Here is a 20,778-nt window from a genome sequence, read left to right on the forward strand (position 1 = left end):
CCCCTAACCAGGGAGAAGGGGGACAAAGGGAGATCAATATAACCTGTCACTCTCAGATTCACTCTCTGTCACTCTCAGACCTGTCACTTTCAGATTGTCAAAACGGGACAATATGTCCTGTCAATGTTCAACTAGGAGCCTAATAACAGTCTACTAGCTAAGACTGTCTGGGGAAAGAGAACGGTGGTGATTAAATAGTTGACCTCAAGTTTTTATAATCTCCAATGGCTTGTAGTGATCTGTCTCCTCTCCACTGATCTGTGCATCCTAACCCCACCTCTGGGTGTTTGCCACTTAAAAACAATAGATTTGTCACTCCAAAAATATGCTGGCAGTGCTTTCTCTTATCTCCTCCTTTCCCCAGCTCGCTTTTCTTCATGGAGATCTCTCCATCCTCCCTTGTTCTCCTGGCCTGAGGCCCACCTTCTCCGTTCTACTGCCGCCCTCAGCGTTTCCACAACAGGCATATTGGCACCTAATTCCTGGTCTCTCTCTCAGGGATAATGACGCAGGTCGCTCTTTGACCCTCCCTCTCTGGTTGTCAAGGATATGTCTCCCTCTTGCTCTCATCGACACATGGTAGTATTCTGTAAGAGTTCATCTTGACAGTGGATGAGAGGTGGTAGTTTTGGGTGGTTGGCTACCTATGAATGACAAGTACACGTGAGCCTCATCAGCACGGATCGTTTGTTTTAACGGACACAAACGGGCACGAGACACACACAGACAGACACTTGCACACAGTCTGACTCACCAACGCACGGATTTATACTGAAACACGCTTTCAAACACAGACAGAGATACACACACAAAGACACGAAAATAAGCAAGAGTACATATGCAAGTGGTGGTACCCCCAATTTAGTCGACACTCGCCTAACACCCAATAATATCCCCTTTGTCCGGCACGTAAAACAAGACAAGCTGTTAGCGTCAGCATCAGGGTTATTTTCGGAATTCAGTTCGGAAACACACAAACAGAACAGACAACCTGGGCAAGTGCAGAATATGTGACGTCAACAAATCCGCCCGGATAAATGTTCTGCTATTTCAGACGCGTTTCCCCTCCTCTTCCACTTCTCCAGTCACTCCCAATGACATCCTTGGACCGTTACAGCGACATCTTTGGAGCCCATCCTATTAATTTACGATGAACAAAACCTTCGTTTCATTTACATGTTTTTAACGAATCTTGATTAATCAAACCATGCAAGGAAATTAAGTGCACTTGAATGAATTATATCCACGAAGAACTGTTCCAACCGGAATAACTTGTTGAGCTTGAGAAGGAATAGCCAAATATTTAAATAGGCAATTCTATGGCCAATCATAACTCAAAAGGAACGCGACACCAGTCTTACTATTCTGATTCCGATTGCAGGCTGACTTCCAAAACACCCGTCACCTCTCAGGCACGCACGCAACTGAAATATTAAATAAATAAATACACACAAAGGTCTGGATCTAATCGACGTGTTACCATGGCAGCCGCATCCCCATCACCCTTCCTTCCCCAGGCTGCACGCCCAGCCGGCGCAAGAAGCACACAGCACAGGTATGGGTGCCGCGTCATCCACCCCAATACAACGGGCGAATTGCGCGAGGGAGGGAAATAAAGAGAGAGAGAGAGGTGCGTTGAAGGACAAATCCAACCAAATATATATATATATATATATATATATATATATATATATATATATATATATATATATATATATATATATTTCGTTAGTCCACTGTTGATAAATTCCTAAAGTGTTTTCCCTGTCAGAATTTTCAAGATATAGGACTTTCAAAAATCTAATTGTCACTTGCCACATCCTAATGATGATGCAAAATGCGTCGTATGATGCTTAACGACCATTTCTGAGTGGATTTTCTCGTAAGGAGCAACAGAGCAAGCGGAAGAAAAGGGACATGGGAGAGAAGATAATAAACAGAAGAGAGACAGTTAATTCGTTTATGGGCAGTCGCCGTGCGCACGGATCTGGGTCATCTCAGTCCGTACAATATAGGACACAGCTGAAGCACCTCAGAAAACTCCTCATCTAATGGCATCGGTCAAACCGAATATCTCCACCAGCCACAGCGACAGAGATAAGCATTATCTATTTCCACACCGCATATGACTGACAACGGTCGCAATAACTGGCAACTGAAATAGCTTAATTGCAGTTCATTATTTGTTTCTCAAACAGAATAAAAACATGATTTGATGGATGGGGACCATGCACACCGAACATAAATGCGTCACAGAGAGAGAGAGACAGAGAGGGGGGGGGGGGGGGGGGGGGGGGGGGAGTGTAGTCTGATAGTTATCTCCATAATTGATTGGTTATGTGTGTAATCGTCATAACCAGATATTACTAACCTAGCAATGAGGACTAGAAGATAGTAGCTGTGGGGACTGCATGTTAATTGTCTGATTTAAGAGTTAGTAAACATGGGGTGTCAGGGTAGCCTAGTGGTTAGTGTTGGACTAGTAACCGAAAGGTTGCAAGTTCAAATCCCCAAGCTGACAAGGTACAAATCTGTCGTTCTGCCCCTGAACAGGCAGTTAACCCACTGTTCCTAGGCCGTCATTGAAAATAAGAATTTGTTTTTAACTGACTTGCCTGGTAAAAATGACATGATGTCAGAATTAAAGAACTCACACACTGATGATTAGTGAGGAAAATGTCAAAATTCAACCCACCAGAGCCGTTTGATATCTTGCAGCCTCAGCATGGCCTATCTGGAGAGTTTTCCAGTTGAGTGGCATTGAAACTGGAAAAGGAGACCGGTGTGGTGCAACTTTATGCAATGGGGAAAGATGCAGATATTGTCTACAATGCATGATTGAAAAACGGAATGAACATTTTGTGCCACAGCGCATTCAGAAAGGCGCATTCAGACAGTGGAATCTTTTGTGAGGAATCTGTATGATACTGCGAGTTTGGAACTACTAAGGACAAACAAATAAGGGACAGTATTGTGATTGGCATGATGGACAGTGATGTTTTACAAAAGCTACAGCTGGAGCCAGACTTGACACTGGAGATGGCAACACAAATCCTGCGCCAGTCAGAGCAGATCAGCGTCCACTTCGCCAGAAAGGTGAAGTCATGCAGGTTCTGTCATGCAGGTTCTGTACAGAGAACAAACCAACTCAAAAGAGAGAAGCACTTGGTATGACACCTTTACTTACCTAAGGGTCTGTGGCTGAAGATCGCAGCCGACCTGCGTGAGCTCGAGGGCAAGAAATACCTCATAGTGGTGGACGACTATTCTAGGGACATTAGAAATACCACATAGTGGTGGACGACTATTCTAGGGACATTAGAAATACCACATAGTGGTGTTCTACTATTCTAGGGACATTAGAAATACCACATAGTGGTGACTACTATTCTAGGGACATTAGAAATACCACATAGTGGTGACGACTATTCTAGGGACATAAAAATACCACATAGTGGTGACGACTATTCTAGGGACATATAAATACCTCATAGTGGTGTTCTACTATTCTAGGGACATTAGAAATGCCACATAGTGGTGACTACTATTCTAGGGACATAGAAATACCACATAGTGGTGTTCTACTATTCTAGGGACATATAAATACCACATAGTGGTGACTACTATTCTAGGGACATTAGAAATACCACATAGTGGTGACTACTATTCTAGGGACATTAGAAATACCACATAGTGGTGTTCTACTATTCTAGGGACATTAGAAATGCCACATAGTGGTGACTACTATTCTAGGGACATAGAAATACCACATAGTGGTGTTCTACTATTCTAGGGACATTAGAAATACCACATAGTGGTGTTCTACTATTCTAGGGACATAGAAATACCTCATAGTGGTGGACTACTATTCTAGGGACATAGAAAAAACACATAGTGGTGTTCTACTATTCTAGGGACATTAGAAATACCACATAGTGGTGTTCTACTATTCTAGGGACATTAGAAATGCCACATAGTGGTGACTACTATTCTAGGGACATTAGAAATACCTAATAGTGGTGTTCTACTATTCTAGGGACATAGAAATACCACATAGTGGTGTTCTACTATTCTAGGGACATTAGAAATACCACATAGTGGTGACTACTATTCTAGGGACATTAGAAATACCACATAGTGGTGCCGACTATTCTAGGGACATTAGAAATACCACATAGTGGTGACTACTATTCTAGGGACATTAGACATACCACATAGTGGTGACTACTATTCTAGGGACATTAGAAATACCACATAGTGGTGACTACTATTCTAGGGACATTAGAAATACCACATAGTGGTGTTCTACTATTCTAGGGACATTAGAAATACCACATAGTGGTGACGACTATTCTAGGGACATTAGAAATACCACATAGTGATGACTACTATTCTAGGGACATTAGACATACCACATAGTGGTGACTACTATTCTAGGGACATTAGAAATACCACATAGTGGTGACTACTATTCTAGGGACATTAGAAATACCACATAGTGGTGTTCTACTATTCTAGGGACATTAGAAATACCACATAGTGGTGTTCTACTATTCTAGGGACATATAAATACCTCATAGTGGTGGACTACTATTCTAGGGACATTAGAAATACCACATAGTGGTGACTACTATTATAGGGACATTAGAAATACCACATAGTGGTGTTCTACTATTCTAGGGACATTAGAAATACCACATAGTGGTGTTCTACTATTCTAGGGACATAGAAATAGCTCATAGTGGTGGACTACTATTCTAGGGACATAGAAATAACACATAGTGGTGTTCTACTATTCTAGGGACATTAGAAATACCACATAGTGGTGTTCTACTATTCTAGGGACATTAGAAATGCCACATAGTGGTGACTACTATTCTAGGGACATTATAAATACCTCATAGTGGTGTTCTACTATTCTAGGGACATAGAAATACCACATAGTGGTGTTCTACTATTCTAGGGACATTAGAAATACCACATAGTGGTGACTACTATTCTAGGGACATTAGAAATACCACATAGTGGTGACTACTATTCTAGGGACATTAGAAATACCACATAGTGGTGTTCTACTATTCTAGGGACATTAGAAATACCACATAGTGATGTTCTACTATTCTAGGGACATATAAATACCTCATAGTGGTGGACTACTATTCTAGGGACATTAGAAATACCACATAGTGGTGACTACTATTATAGGGACATTAGAAATACCACATAGTGGTGTTCTACTATTCTAGGGACATTAGAAATACCACATAGTGGTGTTCTACTATTCTAGGGACATAGAAATAGCTCATAGTGGTGGACTACTATTCTAGGGACATAGAAATAACACATAGTGGTGTTCTACTATTCTAGGGACATTAGAAATACCACATAGTGGTGTTCTACTATTCTAGGGACATTAGAAATGCCACATAGTGGTGACTACTATTCTAGGGACATTATAAATACCTCATAGTGGTGTTCTACTATTCTAGGGACATAGAAATACCACATAGTGGTGTTCTACTATTCTAGGGACATTAGAAATACCACATAGTGGTGACTACTATTCTAGGGACATTAGAAATACCACATAGTGGTGACTACTATTCTAGGGACATTAGAAATACCACATAGTGGTGACGACTATTCTAGGGACATTAGAAATACCACATAGTGGTGACTACTATTCTAGGGACATTAGAAATACCACATAGTGGTGACTACTATTCTAGGGACATTATAAATACCACATAGTGATGACTACTATTCTAGGGACATTAGAAATGCCACATAGTGGTGTTCTACTATTCTAGGGACATAGAAATACCTCATAGTGGTGGACTTCTATTCTAGGGACATAGAAATAACACATAGTGGTGTTCTACTATTCTAGGGACATTAGAAATACCACATAGTGGTGTTCTACTATTCTAGGGACATAGAAATACCACATAGTGGTGTTCTACTATTCTAGGGACCTTAGAAATACCACATAGTGGTGTTCTACTATTCTAGGGACATTAGAAATGCCACATAGTGGAGACTACTAATCTAGGGACATTAGAAATACCACATAGTGGTGACGACTATTCTAGGGACATTAGAAATACCACATAGTGGTGACTACTATTCTAGGGACATTAGAAATGCCACATAGTGGTGACTACTATTCTAGGGACACAGAAATAGCTCACCTGCCCACTACCACTAGCCAGCACGGTCCCCGTGCTGGATGGGAAACTCCAACCAAAACGCTTCAGCCATAACACTGTTAAACAGAAGGACCAGAAAGCCAAACAAGCTTACCAGTTCTTCTATAACAGGAGGCATACAGTACGCCCCTACTGGAATTACACCCTGGACAGGGTGTCAGAGTCAATCTGGACGGAGAGAAAGGATGGAAAACACCAGCAGTTGTCATCAGCAAATCTCCAGAGCCGAGATCCTACGTTGTGGAAACTGAACACGGCACCATCGCTCAGAGAAACAGGCGACGCCTTCAGGCTTTTGCAGAGTCACCTACTCCAGAGAGAACAACAAAAGAGTCACCCAGTCTACCAGTGAGCCATCCAACTCCCATCCTCTCACTCAGTCCACCACCTCAGCCAGCCTCACCACAACTGGTGAGAATGACCTCCAGAGGTGGAGAGGTAAAACTACCACTGAGGTTCAGAGACACTTGAGAAAAAAGAACAAAAGAGGAATAGGAACAGCAACTGTTTCAGGACAGAATGATCCTCATGTTGCTGTGGACTGTCAACCCCCATGTCCTAGTTGACACAGTTATGTTGCTGTGGACTGTCAACCCCCATGTCCTAGTTGACACAGTTATGTTGCTGTGGACTGTCAATCCCCATGTCCTAGTTGACACAGTTATGTTGCTGTGGACTGTCAACCCCCATGTCCTAGTTGACACAGTTATGTTGCTGTGGACTGTCAATCCCCATGTCCTAGTTGACACAGTTATGTTGCTGTGGACTGTCAACCCCCATGTCCTAGTGGACACAGTTATGTTGCTGTGGACTGTCAACCCCCATGTCCTAGTTGACACAGTTATGTTGCTGTGGACTGTCAACCCCCATGTCCTAGTTGACACAGTTATGTTGCTGTGGACTGTCAACCCCCATGTCCTAGTTGACACAGTTATGTTTCTGTGGACTGTCAACACCCATGTCCTAGTTGACACAGTTATGTTGCTGTGGACTGTCAACCCCATGTCCTAGTTGACACAGTTATGTTGCTGTGGACTGTCAACCCCCATGTCCTAGTTGACACAGTTATGTTGCTGTGGACTGTCAACCCCCATGTCCTAGTTGACACAGTTATGTTGCTGTGGACTGTCAACCCCCATGTCCTAGTTGACACAGTTATGTTGCTGTGGACTGTCAACCCCCATGTCCTAGTTGACACAGTTATGTTGCTGTGGACTGTCAATCCCCATGTCCTAGTTGACACAGTTATGTTGCTGTGGACTGTCAACCCCCATGTCCTAGTTGACACAGTTATGTTGCTGTGGACTGTCAACCCCCATGTCCTAGTTGACACAGTTATGTCGCTGTGGACTGTCAGCCCCATGTCCTAGTTGACACAGTTATGTTGCTGTGGACTGTCAATCCCCATGTCCTAGTTGACACAGTTATGTTGCTGTGGACTGTCAACCCCCATGTCCTAGTTGACACAGTTATGTTGCTGTGGACTGTCAACCCCATGTCCTAGTTGACACAGTTATGTTGCTGTGGACTGTCAATCCCCATGTCCTAGTTGACACAGTTATGTTGCTGTGGACTGTGAACCCCCATGCCCTAGTTGACACAGTTATGTTGCTGTGGACTCTCAACCCCCATGTCCTAGTTGACACAGTTATGTTGCTGTGGACTGTCAATCCCCATGTCCTAGTTGACACAGTTATGTTGCTGTGGACTGTCAACCCCCATGTCCTAGTTGACACAGTTATGTTGCTGTAGACTGTCAACCCCCATGTCCTAGTTGACACAGTTATGTTGCTGTGGACTGTCAACCACCATGTCCTAGTTGACACAGTTATGTTGCTGTGGACTGTCAACCCCCATGTCCTAGTTGACACAGTTATGTTGCTGTGGACTGTCAACCCCCATGTCCTAGTTGACACAGTTATGTTGCTGTGGACTGTCAACCCCCATGTCCTAGTTGACACAGTTATGTTGCTGTGGACTGTCAACCCCCATGTCCTAGTTGACACAGTCATGTTGCTGTGGACTGTCAACACCCATGTCCTAGTTGACACAGTTATGTTGCTGTGGACTGTCAACCCCCATGTCCTAGTTGACACAGTTATGTTGCTGTGGACTGTCAACCCACATGTCCTAGTTGACACAGTTATGTTGCTGTGGACTGTCAACCCCATGTCCTAGTTGACACAGTTATGTTGCTGTGGACTGTCAACCCCCATGTCCTAGTTGACACAGTTATGTTGCTGTGGACTGTCAACCCCCATGTCCTAGTTGACACAGTTATGTTGCTGTGGACTGTCAACCCCCATGTCCTAGTTGACACAGTTATGTTGCTGTGGACTGTCAACCCCCATGTCCTAGTTGACACAGTTATGTTGCTGTGGACTGTCAACCCCCATGTCCTAGTTGACACAGTTATGTTGCTGTGGACTGTCAACCCCCATGTCCTAGTTGACACAGTTATGTTGCTGTGGACTGTCAACCCCCATGTCCTAGTTGACACAGTTATGTGTATTGTCGATGTTAAAGAAAATTAAAACATGTGTTTCTATGTTACTAAAAATACATGTTTTTGAAATACAAATAGTTTGTATTGAAAAGGTCCACAGGGTGAATATTTGTATTAGGTAGAGAGGATGTATAGTTTGGATTTCTCTCAGAAAAGGGGAGATATGGAGATATCTATGAGACATCACTATAATTGATTGGTTATGCGTGTCATCGTCATAACCGGATATAACTAACCTAGCAATGAGGACTAGCAGATAGTAGCTCGTTGGACTACATGTTAATTGCCAGATAATTCACTGCCTGACCTCCATAATGACAGAGAGAGAGAAAGGCAGATGTCACACCATGTTATGATAAGGTTATGCTCCAAGCTTTATTTGGAGAGAGGCAGTGCTTCCAAGACAGAAATGAATAAACACACAAAAACATTGACTACATTAAAATCACTTTCAATGAACATGGAACAAATATTGACTGTTGTTTTGTTTATGTACTTCATCTCCACATAAGGGAAATGTATTCATTCTAGTTATATGCTATCTATGTAGTTAGTGTTCCAGTTAGTGTGTCTGTTAGGCTATGTGCCACTTAGGATTGGTGGGCCTGTCAGCCAGTCAGTGGTAGTGTCCAATAAGAACAGAGTGTTTATGGCACGTGGACTGCCCTCATGATGTTAGTGTGACCAGAACCAGGGATCCAGCCGGTCACCACGATCACCATGTCACCTGTCTTGAAGAAGCCCCTGGCCTTTCCTACACACAGTGAGGGAGGGTGGAAGAGGGAGGCAGACACAGTGAGGGAGGGTGGAAGAGGGAGGCAGACACAGTGAGGGAGGATGGATGAGGGAGGCAGACACAGTGAGGGAGGGTGGAAGGGGGAGGAAGTCACAGTGAGGGAGGGTGGAAGGGGGAGGAAGTCACAATGAGGGAGGGTGGAAGTGGGAGGCAGACACAGTGAGGGCGGGTGGAAGAGGGAGGCAGACACAGTGAGGGAGGGTGGAAGGGGGAGGCAGACACAGTGAGGGAGGGTGGAAGAGGGAGGCAGACACAGTGAGGGAGGGTGGAAGAGGGAGGCAGACAGTGAAGGAGGGTGGAAGAGGGAGGCAGACGCAGTGAGGGAGGGTGGAAGAGGGAGGCAGACACAGTGAGGGAGGGTGGAAGGGGGAGGAAGTCACAGTGAGGGAGGGTGGAAGGGGGAGGCAGACACAGTGAGGGAGGGTGGAAGAGGGAGGCAGACACAGTGAGGGAGGGTGGAAGAGGGAGGCAGACAGTGAAGGAGGGTGGAAGAGGGAGGCAGACACAGTGAGGGAGGGTGGAAGAGGGAGGCAGACACAGTGAGGGAGGGTGGAAGGGGGAGGCAGACACAGTGAGGGAGGGTGGAAGAGGGAGGCAGACACAGTGAAGGAGGGTGGAAGAGGGAGGCAGACACAGTGAGGGAGGGTGGAAGAGGGAGGCAGACACAGTGAGGGAGGGTGGAAGGGGGAGGAAGTCACAGTGAGGGAGGGTGGAAGGGGGAGGAAGTCAAAATGAGGGAGGGTGGAAGAGGGAGGCAGACACAGTGAGGGAGGGTAGAAGGGGGAGGCAGACACAGTGAGGGAGGGTGGAAGGGGGAGGCAGACAGTGAGGGAGGGTAGAAGGGGGAGGTAGACACAGTGAGGGAGGGTGGAAGAGGGAGGCAGACACAGTGAGGGAGGGTGGAAGAGGGAGGCAGACAGTGAGAGGGAGTGGAAGGGGGAGGCAGACAGTGAGGGAGAGTGGAAGGGGGAGGCAGACACAGTGAAGGAGGGTGGAAGAGGGAGGCAGACACAGTGAGGGAGGGTAGAAGGGGGAGGCAGACACAGTGAGGGAGGGTGGAAGGGGGAGGCAGACAGTGAGGGAGGGTGGAAGGGGGAGGTAGACACAGTGAAGGAGGGTGGAAGAGGGAGGCAGACACAGTGAAGGAGGGTGTAAGAGGGAGGCAGACGCAGTGAGGGAGGGTGGAAGAGGGAGGCAGACACAGTGAGGGAGGGTGGAAGGGGGAGGAAGTCACAGTGAGGGAGGGTGGAAGGGGGAGGAAGTCACACTGAGGGAGGGTGGAAGTGGGAGGCAGACACAGTGAGGGAGGGTGGAAGTGGGAGGCAGACACAGTGAGGGAGGGTGGAAGGGGGAGGAAGTCACAGTGAGGGAGAGTGGAAGGGGGAGGCAGACACAGTGAGGGGGGGTGGAAGGGGGAGGAAGTCACAGTGAGGGAGGGTGGAAGGGGGAGGAAGTCACAGTGAGGGAGGGTGGAAGGGGGAGGCAGACACAGTGAGGGAGGGTGGAAGGGGGAGGAAGTCACAGTGAGGGAGGGTGGAAGGGGGAGGCAGACACAGTGAGGGAGGGTGGAAGGGGGAGGCAGACAGTAAGGGAGGGTGGAAGAGGGAGACAGACAGTGAGGGAGAGTGGAAGGGGGAGGCAGACAGAGAGGGTGGAAGAGGGAGACAGACAGTGAGGGAGAGTTGAAGGGGGAGGCATACATAGTAAGGGAGGGTGGAAGAGGGAGGCAGACAGTAAGGGAGAGTGGAAGGGGGAGGCAGACAGAGAGGGTGGAAGAGGGAGACAGACAGTGAGGGAGAGTGGAAGGGGGAGGCAGACATAGTGAGGGAGGGTGGAAGAGGGAGGCAGACAGTAAGGGAGGGTGGAAGGTGGAGGCAGACATAGTGAGATAGTGAAAAGAGACGTGAATATCATCCATATGACACTAAACCTACGTTCTCTCTTTCCCACTTTCTCCCCATCTTTCCCACTCCTTTTCTCTCTCTCTCACACACCCACCCCTTCAACACACACAGACCTATGTTCATGCCGAAGTTGACTCTGTTGTCTACATCGTCGGCCCAGACGGGGGCAGGGAGGGGGTGGAACAGCACTGGGAACACACCCCTCAGCAGCTGGGCCTGACGTGCCACCTGGAGACAGAACACACACTGCCCCCGTCAGTCCACCCAAACTAACAGCCTTTACCTTTACCCTGAAGGAGGCAGGTAACAGCCTCACTCTACAGGCTACAACCACATATCAAACAACAATCCTAAACCTAACCTTAGGGGTTGTGTCTCGTAGAGTGGGCCAGTATTCAATCTCACCTGAGGACTTCTTGTTACCGCGACGATGGGACAGCGTGGGCGATACCGGGACAGGAGATGGGCTGACCTGGGAGAGAGAGAGGGATAGAACGAGCAGAAAGGGAGAGGGTTGGAGTCAGTGAGCATGTGTGTGTTTGCATGTACAGTACGTGTGTATGTGTGTGTGTGTATAACAGCCTACCTGCCAGTAGTAGTGAGTACTATGACAGCTCCAGCACAGCATTTGAAGGAGGATTCTACAGCTCCTATAGCAGTGACCTCAGTAGGGTCATTGGACAGAGGGGTCAGACGACGAAGCTCCTCAAACAACTGCTGTTGGAAGATGGCTGCCTCTGCCTCCCTGCAGATCTGTAGGTGTGTGTGGTGTGGTGTGACAGAGATGGAGGGGGAATTGTTAAAGGGATAGGTCACCGCAAAATCTAAATTTGTCAGACATTTTGATTCCTTGGAAGTGTCCTACAGCCCAACTCTCCATATTTGACAGGCAGCAGGTAGCCTAGCGGTTAGAGAGTTGGGCCAGTAACCTAAAGGTTGCTAGTTTGAATACCCAAGCCGACAAAGTGAAAAATATGTCGATGTGCCCTTGAGCCGGGCACTTAACCACCCTAATTGCTCCAGGGTCGCGGTTGATAATGGCTGGCCGTGACCCCACTCTCTGAGGGTGTCTCAGTGGGAGTTGGGATATTGAAAAACACATTTCCAATTTACACATCTATAATACACACTTGTACACGTGTGAAATAGGACAAATATAAGCACCCACCAAATGATTATTTAATAGAATGGACTTTCTACTCTCCACACACTGACCGAGTGCATCATGGCCACAGACTCGACAGGGAACAGTCCTTTAGCCGTCTCCCCAGAGAGCATCACACAGTCGGCTCCATCCAACACTGCGTTAGCTACGTCACTGCTCTCCGCACGCGTAGGCCTGGGGTGGGCTACCATGCTCTCCAACATCTACCACACACACACATCAGCACACAAGGGATGTGGTTGGGCAACATGAGAGAAGACACTGAGAATAGAATGGGTAGAGTGATGGGGAGGGATGGTTATTGATATTCGTGAGACTCCACACAGAGTCTAGCCATATGAGTCAATATGAAGGAGACAGAGAGAACATGAGACCGAGGAGTGTTTGTGTCCGTGTCTATGTGTGTGTGTCTGTGAGAGACAGTATCTATGTTATCATCATTATATTTTGTGTCCTGTTGCTAATATCCTATTTAACACATCCCAACTGCGTGTGTATGTTGTTTGGCGCTGCCCCTCTCTTCATGCCCTGAAGTATTTGTGTGTGTGTGTGTGTGTGTGTGTGTGTGTGTGTGTGTGTGTGTGTGTGTGTGTGTGTGTGTGTGTGTGTGTGTGTGTGTGTGTGTGTGTGTGTGTGTGCGTGTGTGTGTCTGCATGTGTATGTGTGCATTTTGGCCTTTTATAGAAATACCTGCTATTATGCTGTCACTCTGAGTCAAGAGCTGTACCATACAACACACTCAACATGGCTCCAGGACTGTGTGAGTATGTGTGTGTGTGTCCTCTGACCTGTGTGGCACAGATAACAGGCTTGCCAGCGGAGTTGCAACGTCCGATCATCATCTTCTGAGCGATGAAGACTTTCTCTGCAGGGATCTCTATGCCCAGGTCGCCCCTGGCAACCATCACCCCATCACTCTCCGCCAGGATCTCCAAGAAACTGAGAGAGAGAGAGAGAGAGAGAGGGAGGGAGATAGAGGTAGAGAGGGAGGGAGGGAGGGGGAGGGTAGGAGGAGGAAGAAGAGAAGTAGACATGACTTATGATGACATATTCATATACAGACAGCCATATGGGTGATGTATCATATACAGTATATATAATATCCAGATCCTATATAGTTCTGACACATCCTCATCCATCACTCTGCTGTCAGCTGTCAGTGTGATTATAGATCTCTAACATCCAGACGTGGTTATCAGTGACGTGGTTATCCATCACTTCGCTGTCAGTGGGAATGTGTCTGTTATGATAGCAGATAATGTTCTATTTAATTCTGTGGTTACGATACTGCAGAGTGGTTTTATACGTATTTATTATGGATCCCCAGTAGTTCCTGCCAAGGCAGCAGCTACTCCTCCTGGGGTCCAAACAAGATGAAGGCAATTACTTCACCATTTAAAATAAAACAGTACACCCTACAACACATTATTACACCACTACTCTACCTCTACATTCACTACCTTACCAAAAGTATGTGGACACCTGCTGGACAAACATCTCATTCCAAAATCATGGCCATTAATATGGAGTTGGTCCAGCCTTTTGAGTTTGAGTTTGAGTTTATTTTATTTTTACAGGGACAGTGCACATTAATCAACGTTTCAGTAAAAGTGCCGGTTTTAGCCAGCCGGCTAATTTTCAACCGCAGTCCCTGGGCAGGTTATTAAAAACAATTACAATATAGACAATAGCAGCATAGAACAAGCAAGACATAGCAACATAGAACAAGCAAGACATAGCAACATAGGACAAGCAAGACATAGCATACAGAGCAACATAGGACAAGCATAACTGTCTCCACTCTTCTGGGAAGGCTTTCCAGTAGATGTTGGAACATTGCTGTGGGGACTTGTTTCCATTCAGCCACAAGAGCATTAATGAGGTCAGGCACTGATGTTGAGTGATTAGGTCTGGCTCGCAATCGGCATTCCAATTCACCCGAAAGGTGTTCAACGGGTTTGAGGTCAGGACTCTGTGCAGGCCAGTCAAGTTCGTCCACACAGATCTTGACAAACCAACGCCAAGAGTGTGCAAAGCTGTCATCAAGGCAAAAAATGGCTACTTTGAAGAATCTAAAATCTAAAATATATTTAGATTTGTTTAACACTTTTTTGGTTACTACATGTTTCCATATGTGTTTTTTCATAGTTGTCACACTATGGTGTGTTTCACCTGTCTTTGTGCTTGTCTCCACCCCCCTCCAGGTGTCGCCCATCTTCTCCCTTATCCCCAGTGTACTTATACCTGTGTTCTCTGTTTGTCTGTTGCCAGTTCACCTTGATCATAGAAAAACCCTGGAATGAGGTGTGTCCAAACGTTTGACTGGTACTGTATACTGTAGTGTATCTATAATACAAAATGTATAATACCACAATAAAACAATATTACAACATTACAATGTACGTGTGTGTAGAGTCAAATCAAATCAAATCAAATTTTATTTGTCACATACACATGGTTAGCAGATGTTAATGCGAGTGTAGCGAAATGCTTGTGCTTCTAGTTCCGACAATGCAGTAATAACCAACAAGTAATCTAACTAACAATTCCAAAACTACTACCTTATAGACACAAGTGTAAGGGGATAAAGAATATGTACATAAAGATATATGAATGAGTGATGGTACAGAGCGGCATAGGCAAGATACAGTAGATGGTATTGAGTGCAGTATATACATATGAGATGAGTATGTAAATAAAGTGGCATAGTTAAAGTGGCTGGTGATACATGTATTACATAAAGATGCAGTAGATGATATAGAGTACAGTATATACATATACATATGAGGTGAATAATGTAGGGTATGTAACATTATATTAGGTAGCATTGTTTAAAGTGGCTAGTGATATATTTGACATCATTTCCCATCAATTCCCATTATTAAAGTGGCTGGAGTTGAGTCAGTGTGTTGGCAGCAGCCACTCAATGTTAGTGGTGGCTGTTTAACAGTCTGATGGCCTTGAGATAGAAGCTGTTTTTCAGTCTCTCGGTCCCAGCTTTGATGCACCTGTACTGACCTCGCCTTCTGGATGATAGCGGGGTGAACAGGCAGTGGCTCGGGTGGTTGTTGTCCTTGATGATCTTTATGGCCTTCCTGTGACATCGGGTGGTGTAGGTGTCCTGGAGGGCAGGTAGTTTGCCCCCGGTGATGCGTTGTGCAGACCTCACTACCCTCTGGAGAGCCTTACGGTTGTGGGCGGAGCAGTTGCCGTACCAGGCGGTGATACAGCCCGACAGGATGCTCTCGATTGTGCATCTGTAGAAGTTTGTGAGTGCTTTTGGTGACAAGCCGAATTTCTTCAGCCTCCTGAGGTTGCGATGCTGTCTGTGTGGGTGGACCAATTCAGTTTGTCTGTGATGTGTACGCCGAGGAACTTAAAACTTACTACCCTCTCCACTACTGTTCCATCGATGTGGATAGGGGGGTGTTCCCTCTGCTTTTTCCTGAAGTCCACAATCATCTCCTTAGTTTTGTTGACGTTGAGTGTGAGGTTATTTTCCTGACACCACACTCCGAGGGCCCTCACCTCCTCCCTGTAGGCCGTCTCGTCGTTGTTGGTAATCAAGCCTACCACTGTTGTGTTGTCCGCAAACTTGATGATTGAGTTGGAGGCGTGCGTGGCCACGCAGTCGTGGGTGAACAGGGAGTACAGGAGAGGGCTCAGAACGCACCCTTGTGGGGCCCCAGTGTTGAGGATCAGCGGGGTGGAAATGTTGTTGCCTACCCTCACCACCTGGGGGCGGCCCGTCAGGAAGTCCAGTACCCAGTTGCACAGGGCGGGGTCGAGACCCAGGGTCTCGAGCTTGATGACGAGCTTGGAGGGCACTATGGGGTTAAATGCCTAGCGTGTCTGTGCGTATGCGTTTGTGAGTGCCTGTGTGTGTGTCTCTTCACAGTCCGCGTTGTTCCATAAGGTATCTGATTCTACTGCTTGCTTGAGTTATTTGATGTGGAATAGTTCCATGTAGCCATGGCTCTATGTAGTACTATGCATTTCCCAGAGTATTTTCTGAACTTGGGGACTGTGAAGAGACCCCTGGTGGCAATGGCATGCCTTGTGGGGTATGCATGGGTGTTTGAGCTGTGTGCATGCCATTTGAACAGACAGCTCCGTGCCTTCAACACGTCCATACCTCTCATAAAGACAAGCAGTGATGCAGTCAATCGCTCCTCTACTGTGAGCCAGGAGAGATTGACATGCATGTTATTGAAGTTAGCTCTCTGTGTACATTTAAGGGCCAGCCGTGCTGCTCTGTTCTGAGCCAACTGTAATTTGCCTATGTCCCTCTTTGTGGCACTTGACCATACAGTACCATCCTGGTGCTATAAAACCAGAGCCTGTAGGACTAGATTTGTTGATAGCAATGTCAAGAAAGCAGAGTCCTATCATGCAGCCTCAGAATGTTTTTCAAATCTAAACATATAGCCCAACAGTTGTATTACAGTTGTATTTAGGTACAAATCTGTCGCTCTGCCCCTGAACAAGGCAGTTAACCCACTGTTCCTAGGCCGTCATTGAAAATAAGAATTTGTTCTTAACTGACTTGCCTAGCTAAATAAAGGGGGGGGGGATTCAGGAGTATGGTTGTCTTACTGTATGTACTGTAGATTATAGAATCTTATTGTTAGAGATACAGAATGAGTCATGTGATTCCAAGGCCAACAGCAGGTATTGACAGCAGGGTATCCATCTACTGAGGCTGAAGATATGCGCTGTTCATGTGTAAATCTGAGACTGTAAAGCTACTAATTCAGTGAAAGTTATTCTATTCATGTTGACTCTTCATGTTGTGTCTCTTCCTCTCTCTCTTCTCCTCCACACACACTCACTTATGTACTCCCTGGCGACTCTCCACCTTGCTGACCACCTTGATGTCCTTTCCGAAGGGCCCCAGGGCCCGTCGGACCTCCCTGACATCCTGGCCACAGCGGATGAAGCTGGCGAACACCATGTCCACCCCCTGGGCCACGCCGAACCTCAGGTCCCCCTCATCACGCTCACTCACAGCGGGCATGTCCACCAGGTCACACCCCGGCAGGTTGACCCCCTTACGGCTGCCCAGAACACCTCCACTCTCTACCAGTGCCTCCACCCAGTCTGGACCTGGAGAGAGGGGAGAGGAAGAGAAGGGAGGGAGGTCATAAGAACAGATCATGAGATAGAAGTAGAGAATGTTTATTTGTTTATGGCTTGTCTATCTCCAGGACTGTGCAGTATGATCATGTACAGTGGTTCTTCCTTTAAAAGTTGCGGCATACTGCAGCACAGCTTGCGGGATGCCACAGAATTCTATGGCACATTATTTAAGTGTAAGCCATTGTTGCCAGAATGACGCAATTTACCACATTCTGCCACCATCTACAGTGGGGAGAACAAATATTTGATACACTGCCGATTTTGCAGGTTTTCCTTCTTACAAAGCATGTAGAGGTCTGTAATTTTTATCATAGGAATCTAAAACAAAAATCCAGAAAATCACATTGTATGATTTTAAGTAATTAATTTGCATTTTATTGCATGACATAAGTATTTGATACATCAGAAAAGCAGAACTTAATATTTGGTACAGAAACCTTTGTTTGCAATTACAGAGATCATACGTTTCCTGTAGTTCTTGACCAGGTTTGCACACACTGCAGCAGGGATTTTGGCCCACTCCTCCAAACAGACCTTCTTCAGATCCTTCAGGTTTCGGGGCTGTCGCTGGGCAATAAGGACTTTCAGCTCCCTCCAAAGATTTTCTATTGGGTTCAGGTCTGGAGACTGGCTAGGCCACTCCAGGATCTTGAGATGCTTCTTACGGAGCCACTCCTTAGGTGCCCTGGCTGTGTGTTTCGGTTCGTTGTCATGCTGGAAGACCCAGCCACAACCCATCTTCAATGCTCTTACTGAGGGAAGGAGGTTGTTGGCCAAGATCTCGCGATACATGGCCCCATCCATCCTCCCCTCAATACGGTGCAGTCGTCCTGTCCCCTTTGCAGAAAAGCATCCCCAAAGAATGATGTTTCCACCTCCATGCTTCATGGTTGGGATGGTGTTCTTGGGGTTGTACTCATCCTTCTTCTTCCTCCAAACACGGCGAGTGGAGGTTAGACCAAAAGCTATATTTTTGTCTCATCAGACCACATGACCTTCTCCCATTCCTCTTCTGGATCATCCAGATGGTCATTGACAAACTTCAGACGGCCTGGACATGCGCTGGCTTGAGCAGGGGGACCTTGCGTGAGCTGCATGATTTTAATCCACGACGGCGTAGTGTGTTACTAATGGTTTTCTTTGAGACTGTGGTCCCAGGTCCTGCCGTGACCAGGTCCTGCCGTGTAGTTCTGGGCTGATCCCTCACCTTCCTCATGATCATTGATGCCCCACGAGGTGAGATCTTGCAAGGAGCCCCAGACCGAGGGTGTTTGACCGTCATCTTGAACTTCTTCCATTTTCTAATAATTGCGCCAACAGTTGTTGCCTTCTCACCAAGCTGCTTGCCTATTGTCCTGTAGCCCATCCCAGCCTTGTGCAGGTCTACAATTTTATCCCTGATGTCCTTACACAGCTCTCTGGTCTTGGCCATTGTGGAGAGGTTGGAGTCTGTTTGATTGAGTATGCGGACAGGTGTCTTTTATACAGGTAACGAGTTCAAACAGGTGCAGTTAATAGAGGTAATGAGTGGAGAACAGGGGGGCTTCTTAAAGAAAAACTAACAGGTCTGTGAGAGCCAGAATTCTTACGGGTTGGTAGGTGATCAAATACTTATGTCATGCAATAAAATGCAAATGAATTACTTAAAAATCATACAATGTGATTTTCTGGATTTTTGTTTTAGATTCCGTCTCTCACAGTTGAAGTGTACCTATGATAAAAAATTACAGACCTCTACATGCTTTGTAAGTAGGAAAACCTGCAAAATTGTCAGTGTATCAAATACTTGTTCTCCCACTGTACCACAAACGGTCGCGACATAAAGTCAAAACCTTTAAAGGAAGAACCACTGCACCAACACTGTATCTCCAGTAATGTGTTTTGATGCAGTATGTTTGTGTGTGTGTGTGTGTGTGAGTGTGTGTGTGTGAGAATGTGTGTGTGTGTGTGTGTGAGTGTGTGTGAGTGTGAGTGTGTGTGTGAGTGTGTGTGTGAGAGTGTGTGTGTGTGTGTGAATGTGTGTGTGTGTGTGTGTGAGAATGTGTGTGTGTGTTAAATGATGTGTTACCTGTCTCCAGGACTTTTAGTCCGATGAGTCCGTCGTCGATATAGATCCTTCCTCCTTTCTCCAGGACCTGAGGCAGACTGGGGTAGTCCACCCAGATGACGTTCCCATCCGTACTGTCCCTGTCCCCCTCCCCTGTCACCACACGCACACTGGCCCCACGCTCCAGCTCCACCTCCTGCTCTGCAGTCTACATACACAGAGAAACACAGAATAACACACACATCTTAACTTCTGTCATTTAGCAGATTCTCTTATCCAGAGGTACTTACAGTTAATGCATTCATCTTAAGATAGCTAGGTGAGACAACCACGCATCACAGTCATATAGTAAGTAAAACTTTTCCTCAATAAAGTAGCTATCAGGACAGTCAGAGCTAGCAAGAAATGGCATGCAGACGTGCACACACACACACACACACACACACAGACTAGACATTGCCTTATAGAACACATAGAATGTAGCAGACAATAAAATCTTTTTTTTTTAAGTATATTGAACTTTCCATTGGCAGGACTGGTGCTATAACAAACAGATCAGTGCCCAACAGATGAGGCTGGTGGGAGGAGCTATAGGAGGACTGGCTCATTGTAATGGCTGCAATGGAATAAATGGAGCGCAGTCAAAATGTCCATATGCTTGATGTGTTTGATACGGTTCCATTTATTCCATTCCAGCCATTACAATGGGCCCATCCTCCTATAGCTCCTCCCACCAGCCTCCTCTGGTGCCCAAACACTTGTCCTGTTCTGATGCTGAGAAAGCATCTTTCTCACTACTGTTGATACTGTTGCACAATCTGTGTCTGTGTCCAGGATAGGACACCCCCCCAAAAAACAGCATGGTCAGTCAACACTGGTCACACTCTCCTGGTCTGTTGACCCTCACCCTAAACTGGACTACTGACGAGTCGGGATGTAGGGAATGTAAGCCCATTGGATAGAATGTTAAGTAGTGATGAAATGCTGGCTTACTCCTCGAACCAGGCCTGTG

The 20,778-nt window shown here is 46.3% G+C and overlaps 1 protein-coding gene across 1 annotated transcript in view; it reads right to left on the reverse strand.

Moving 5' to 3' along the window:
* Positions 1-9,055: 9,055 nt before the first annotated feature.
* The window catches only part of LOC139388539 (pyruvate kinase PKM-like), a 21,819-nt gene continuing 10,096 nt past the window's right edge, over positions 9,056-20,778 (reverse strand). The window contains exons 4-12 of the mRNA XM_071135254.1: positions 20,760-20,778; positions 19,788-19,974; positions 17,413-17,686; positions 13,369-13,519; positions 12,631-12,783; positions 12,002-12,168; positions 11,821-11,887; positions 11,529-11,643; positions 9,056-9,469 (exon numbers count right to left, since the gene is read on the reverse strand). The exon at positions 20,760-20,778 is cut by the window's right edge and continues 113 nt beyond it. Of these exons, the coding sequence (XP_070991355.1) occupies positions 9,363-9,469; positions 11,529-11,643; positions 11,821-11,887; positions 12,002-12,168; positions 12,631-12,783; positions 13,369-13,519; positions 17,413-17,686; positions 19,788-19,974; positions 20,760-20,778 (1,240 nt within the window). The 3' untranslated portion in view covers positions 9,056-9,362. The remainder of the gene's footprint in view (positions 9,470-11,528; positions 11,644-11,820; positions 11,888-12,001; positions 12,169-12,630; positions 12,784-13,368; positions 13,520-17,412; positions 17,687-19,787; positions 19,975-20,759) is intronic.

This window comes from Oncorhynchus clarkii, chromosome 3, assembly GCF_045791955.1.
Source record: "Oncorhynchus clarkii lewisi isolate Uvic-CL-2024 chromosome 3, UVic_Ocla_1.0, whole genome shotgun sequence".
NCBI classification, from domain to species: domain Eukaryota; kingdom Metazoa; phylum Chordata; class Actinopteri; order Salmoniformes; family Salmonidae; genus Oncorhynchus; species Oncorhynchus clarkii.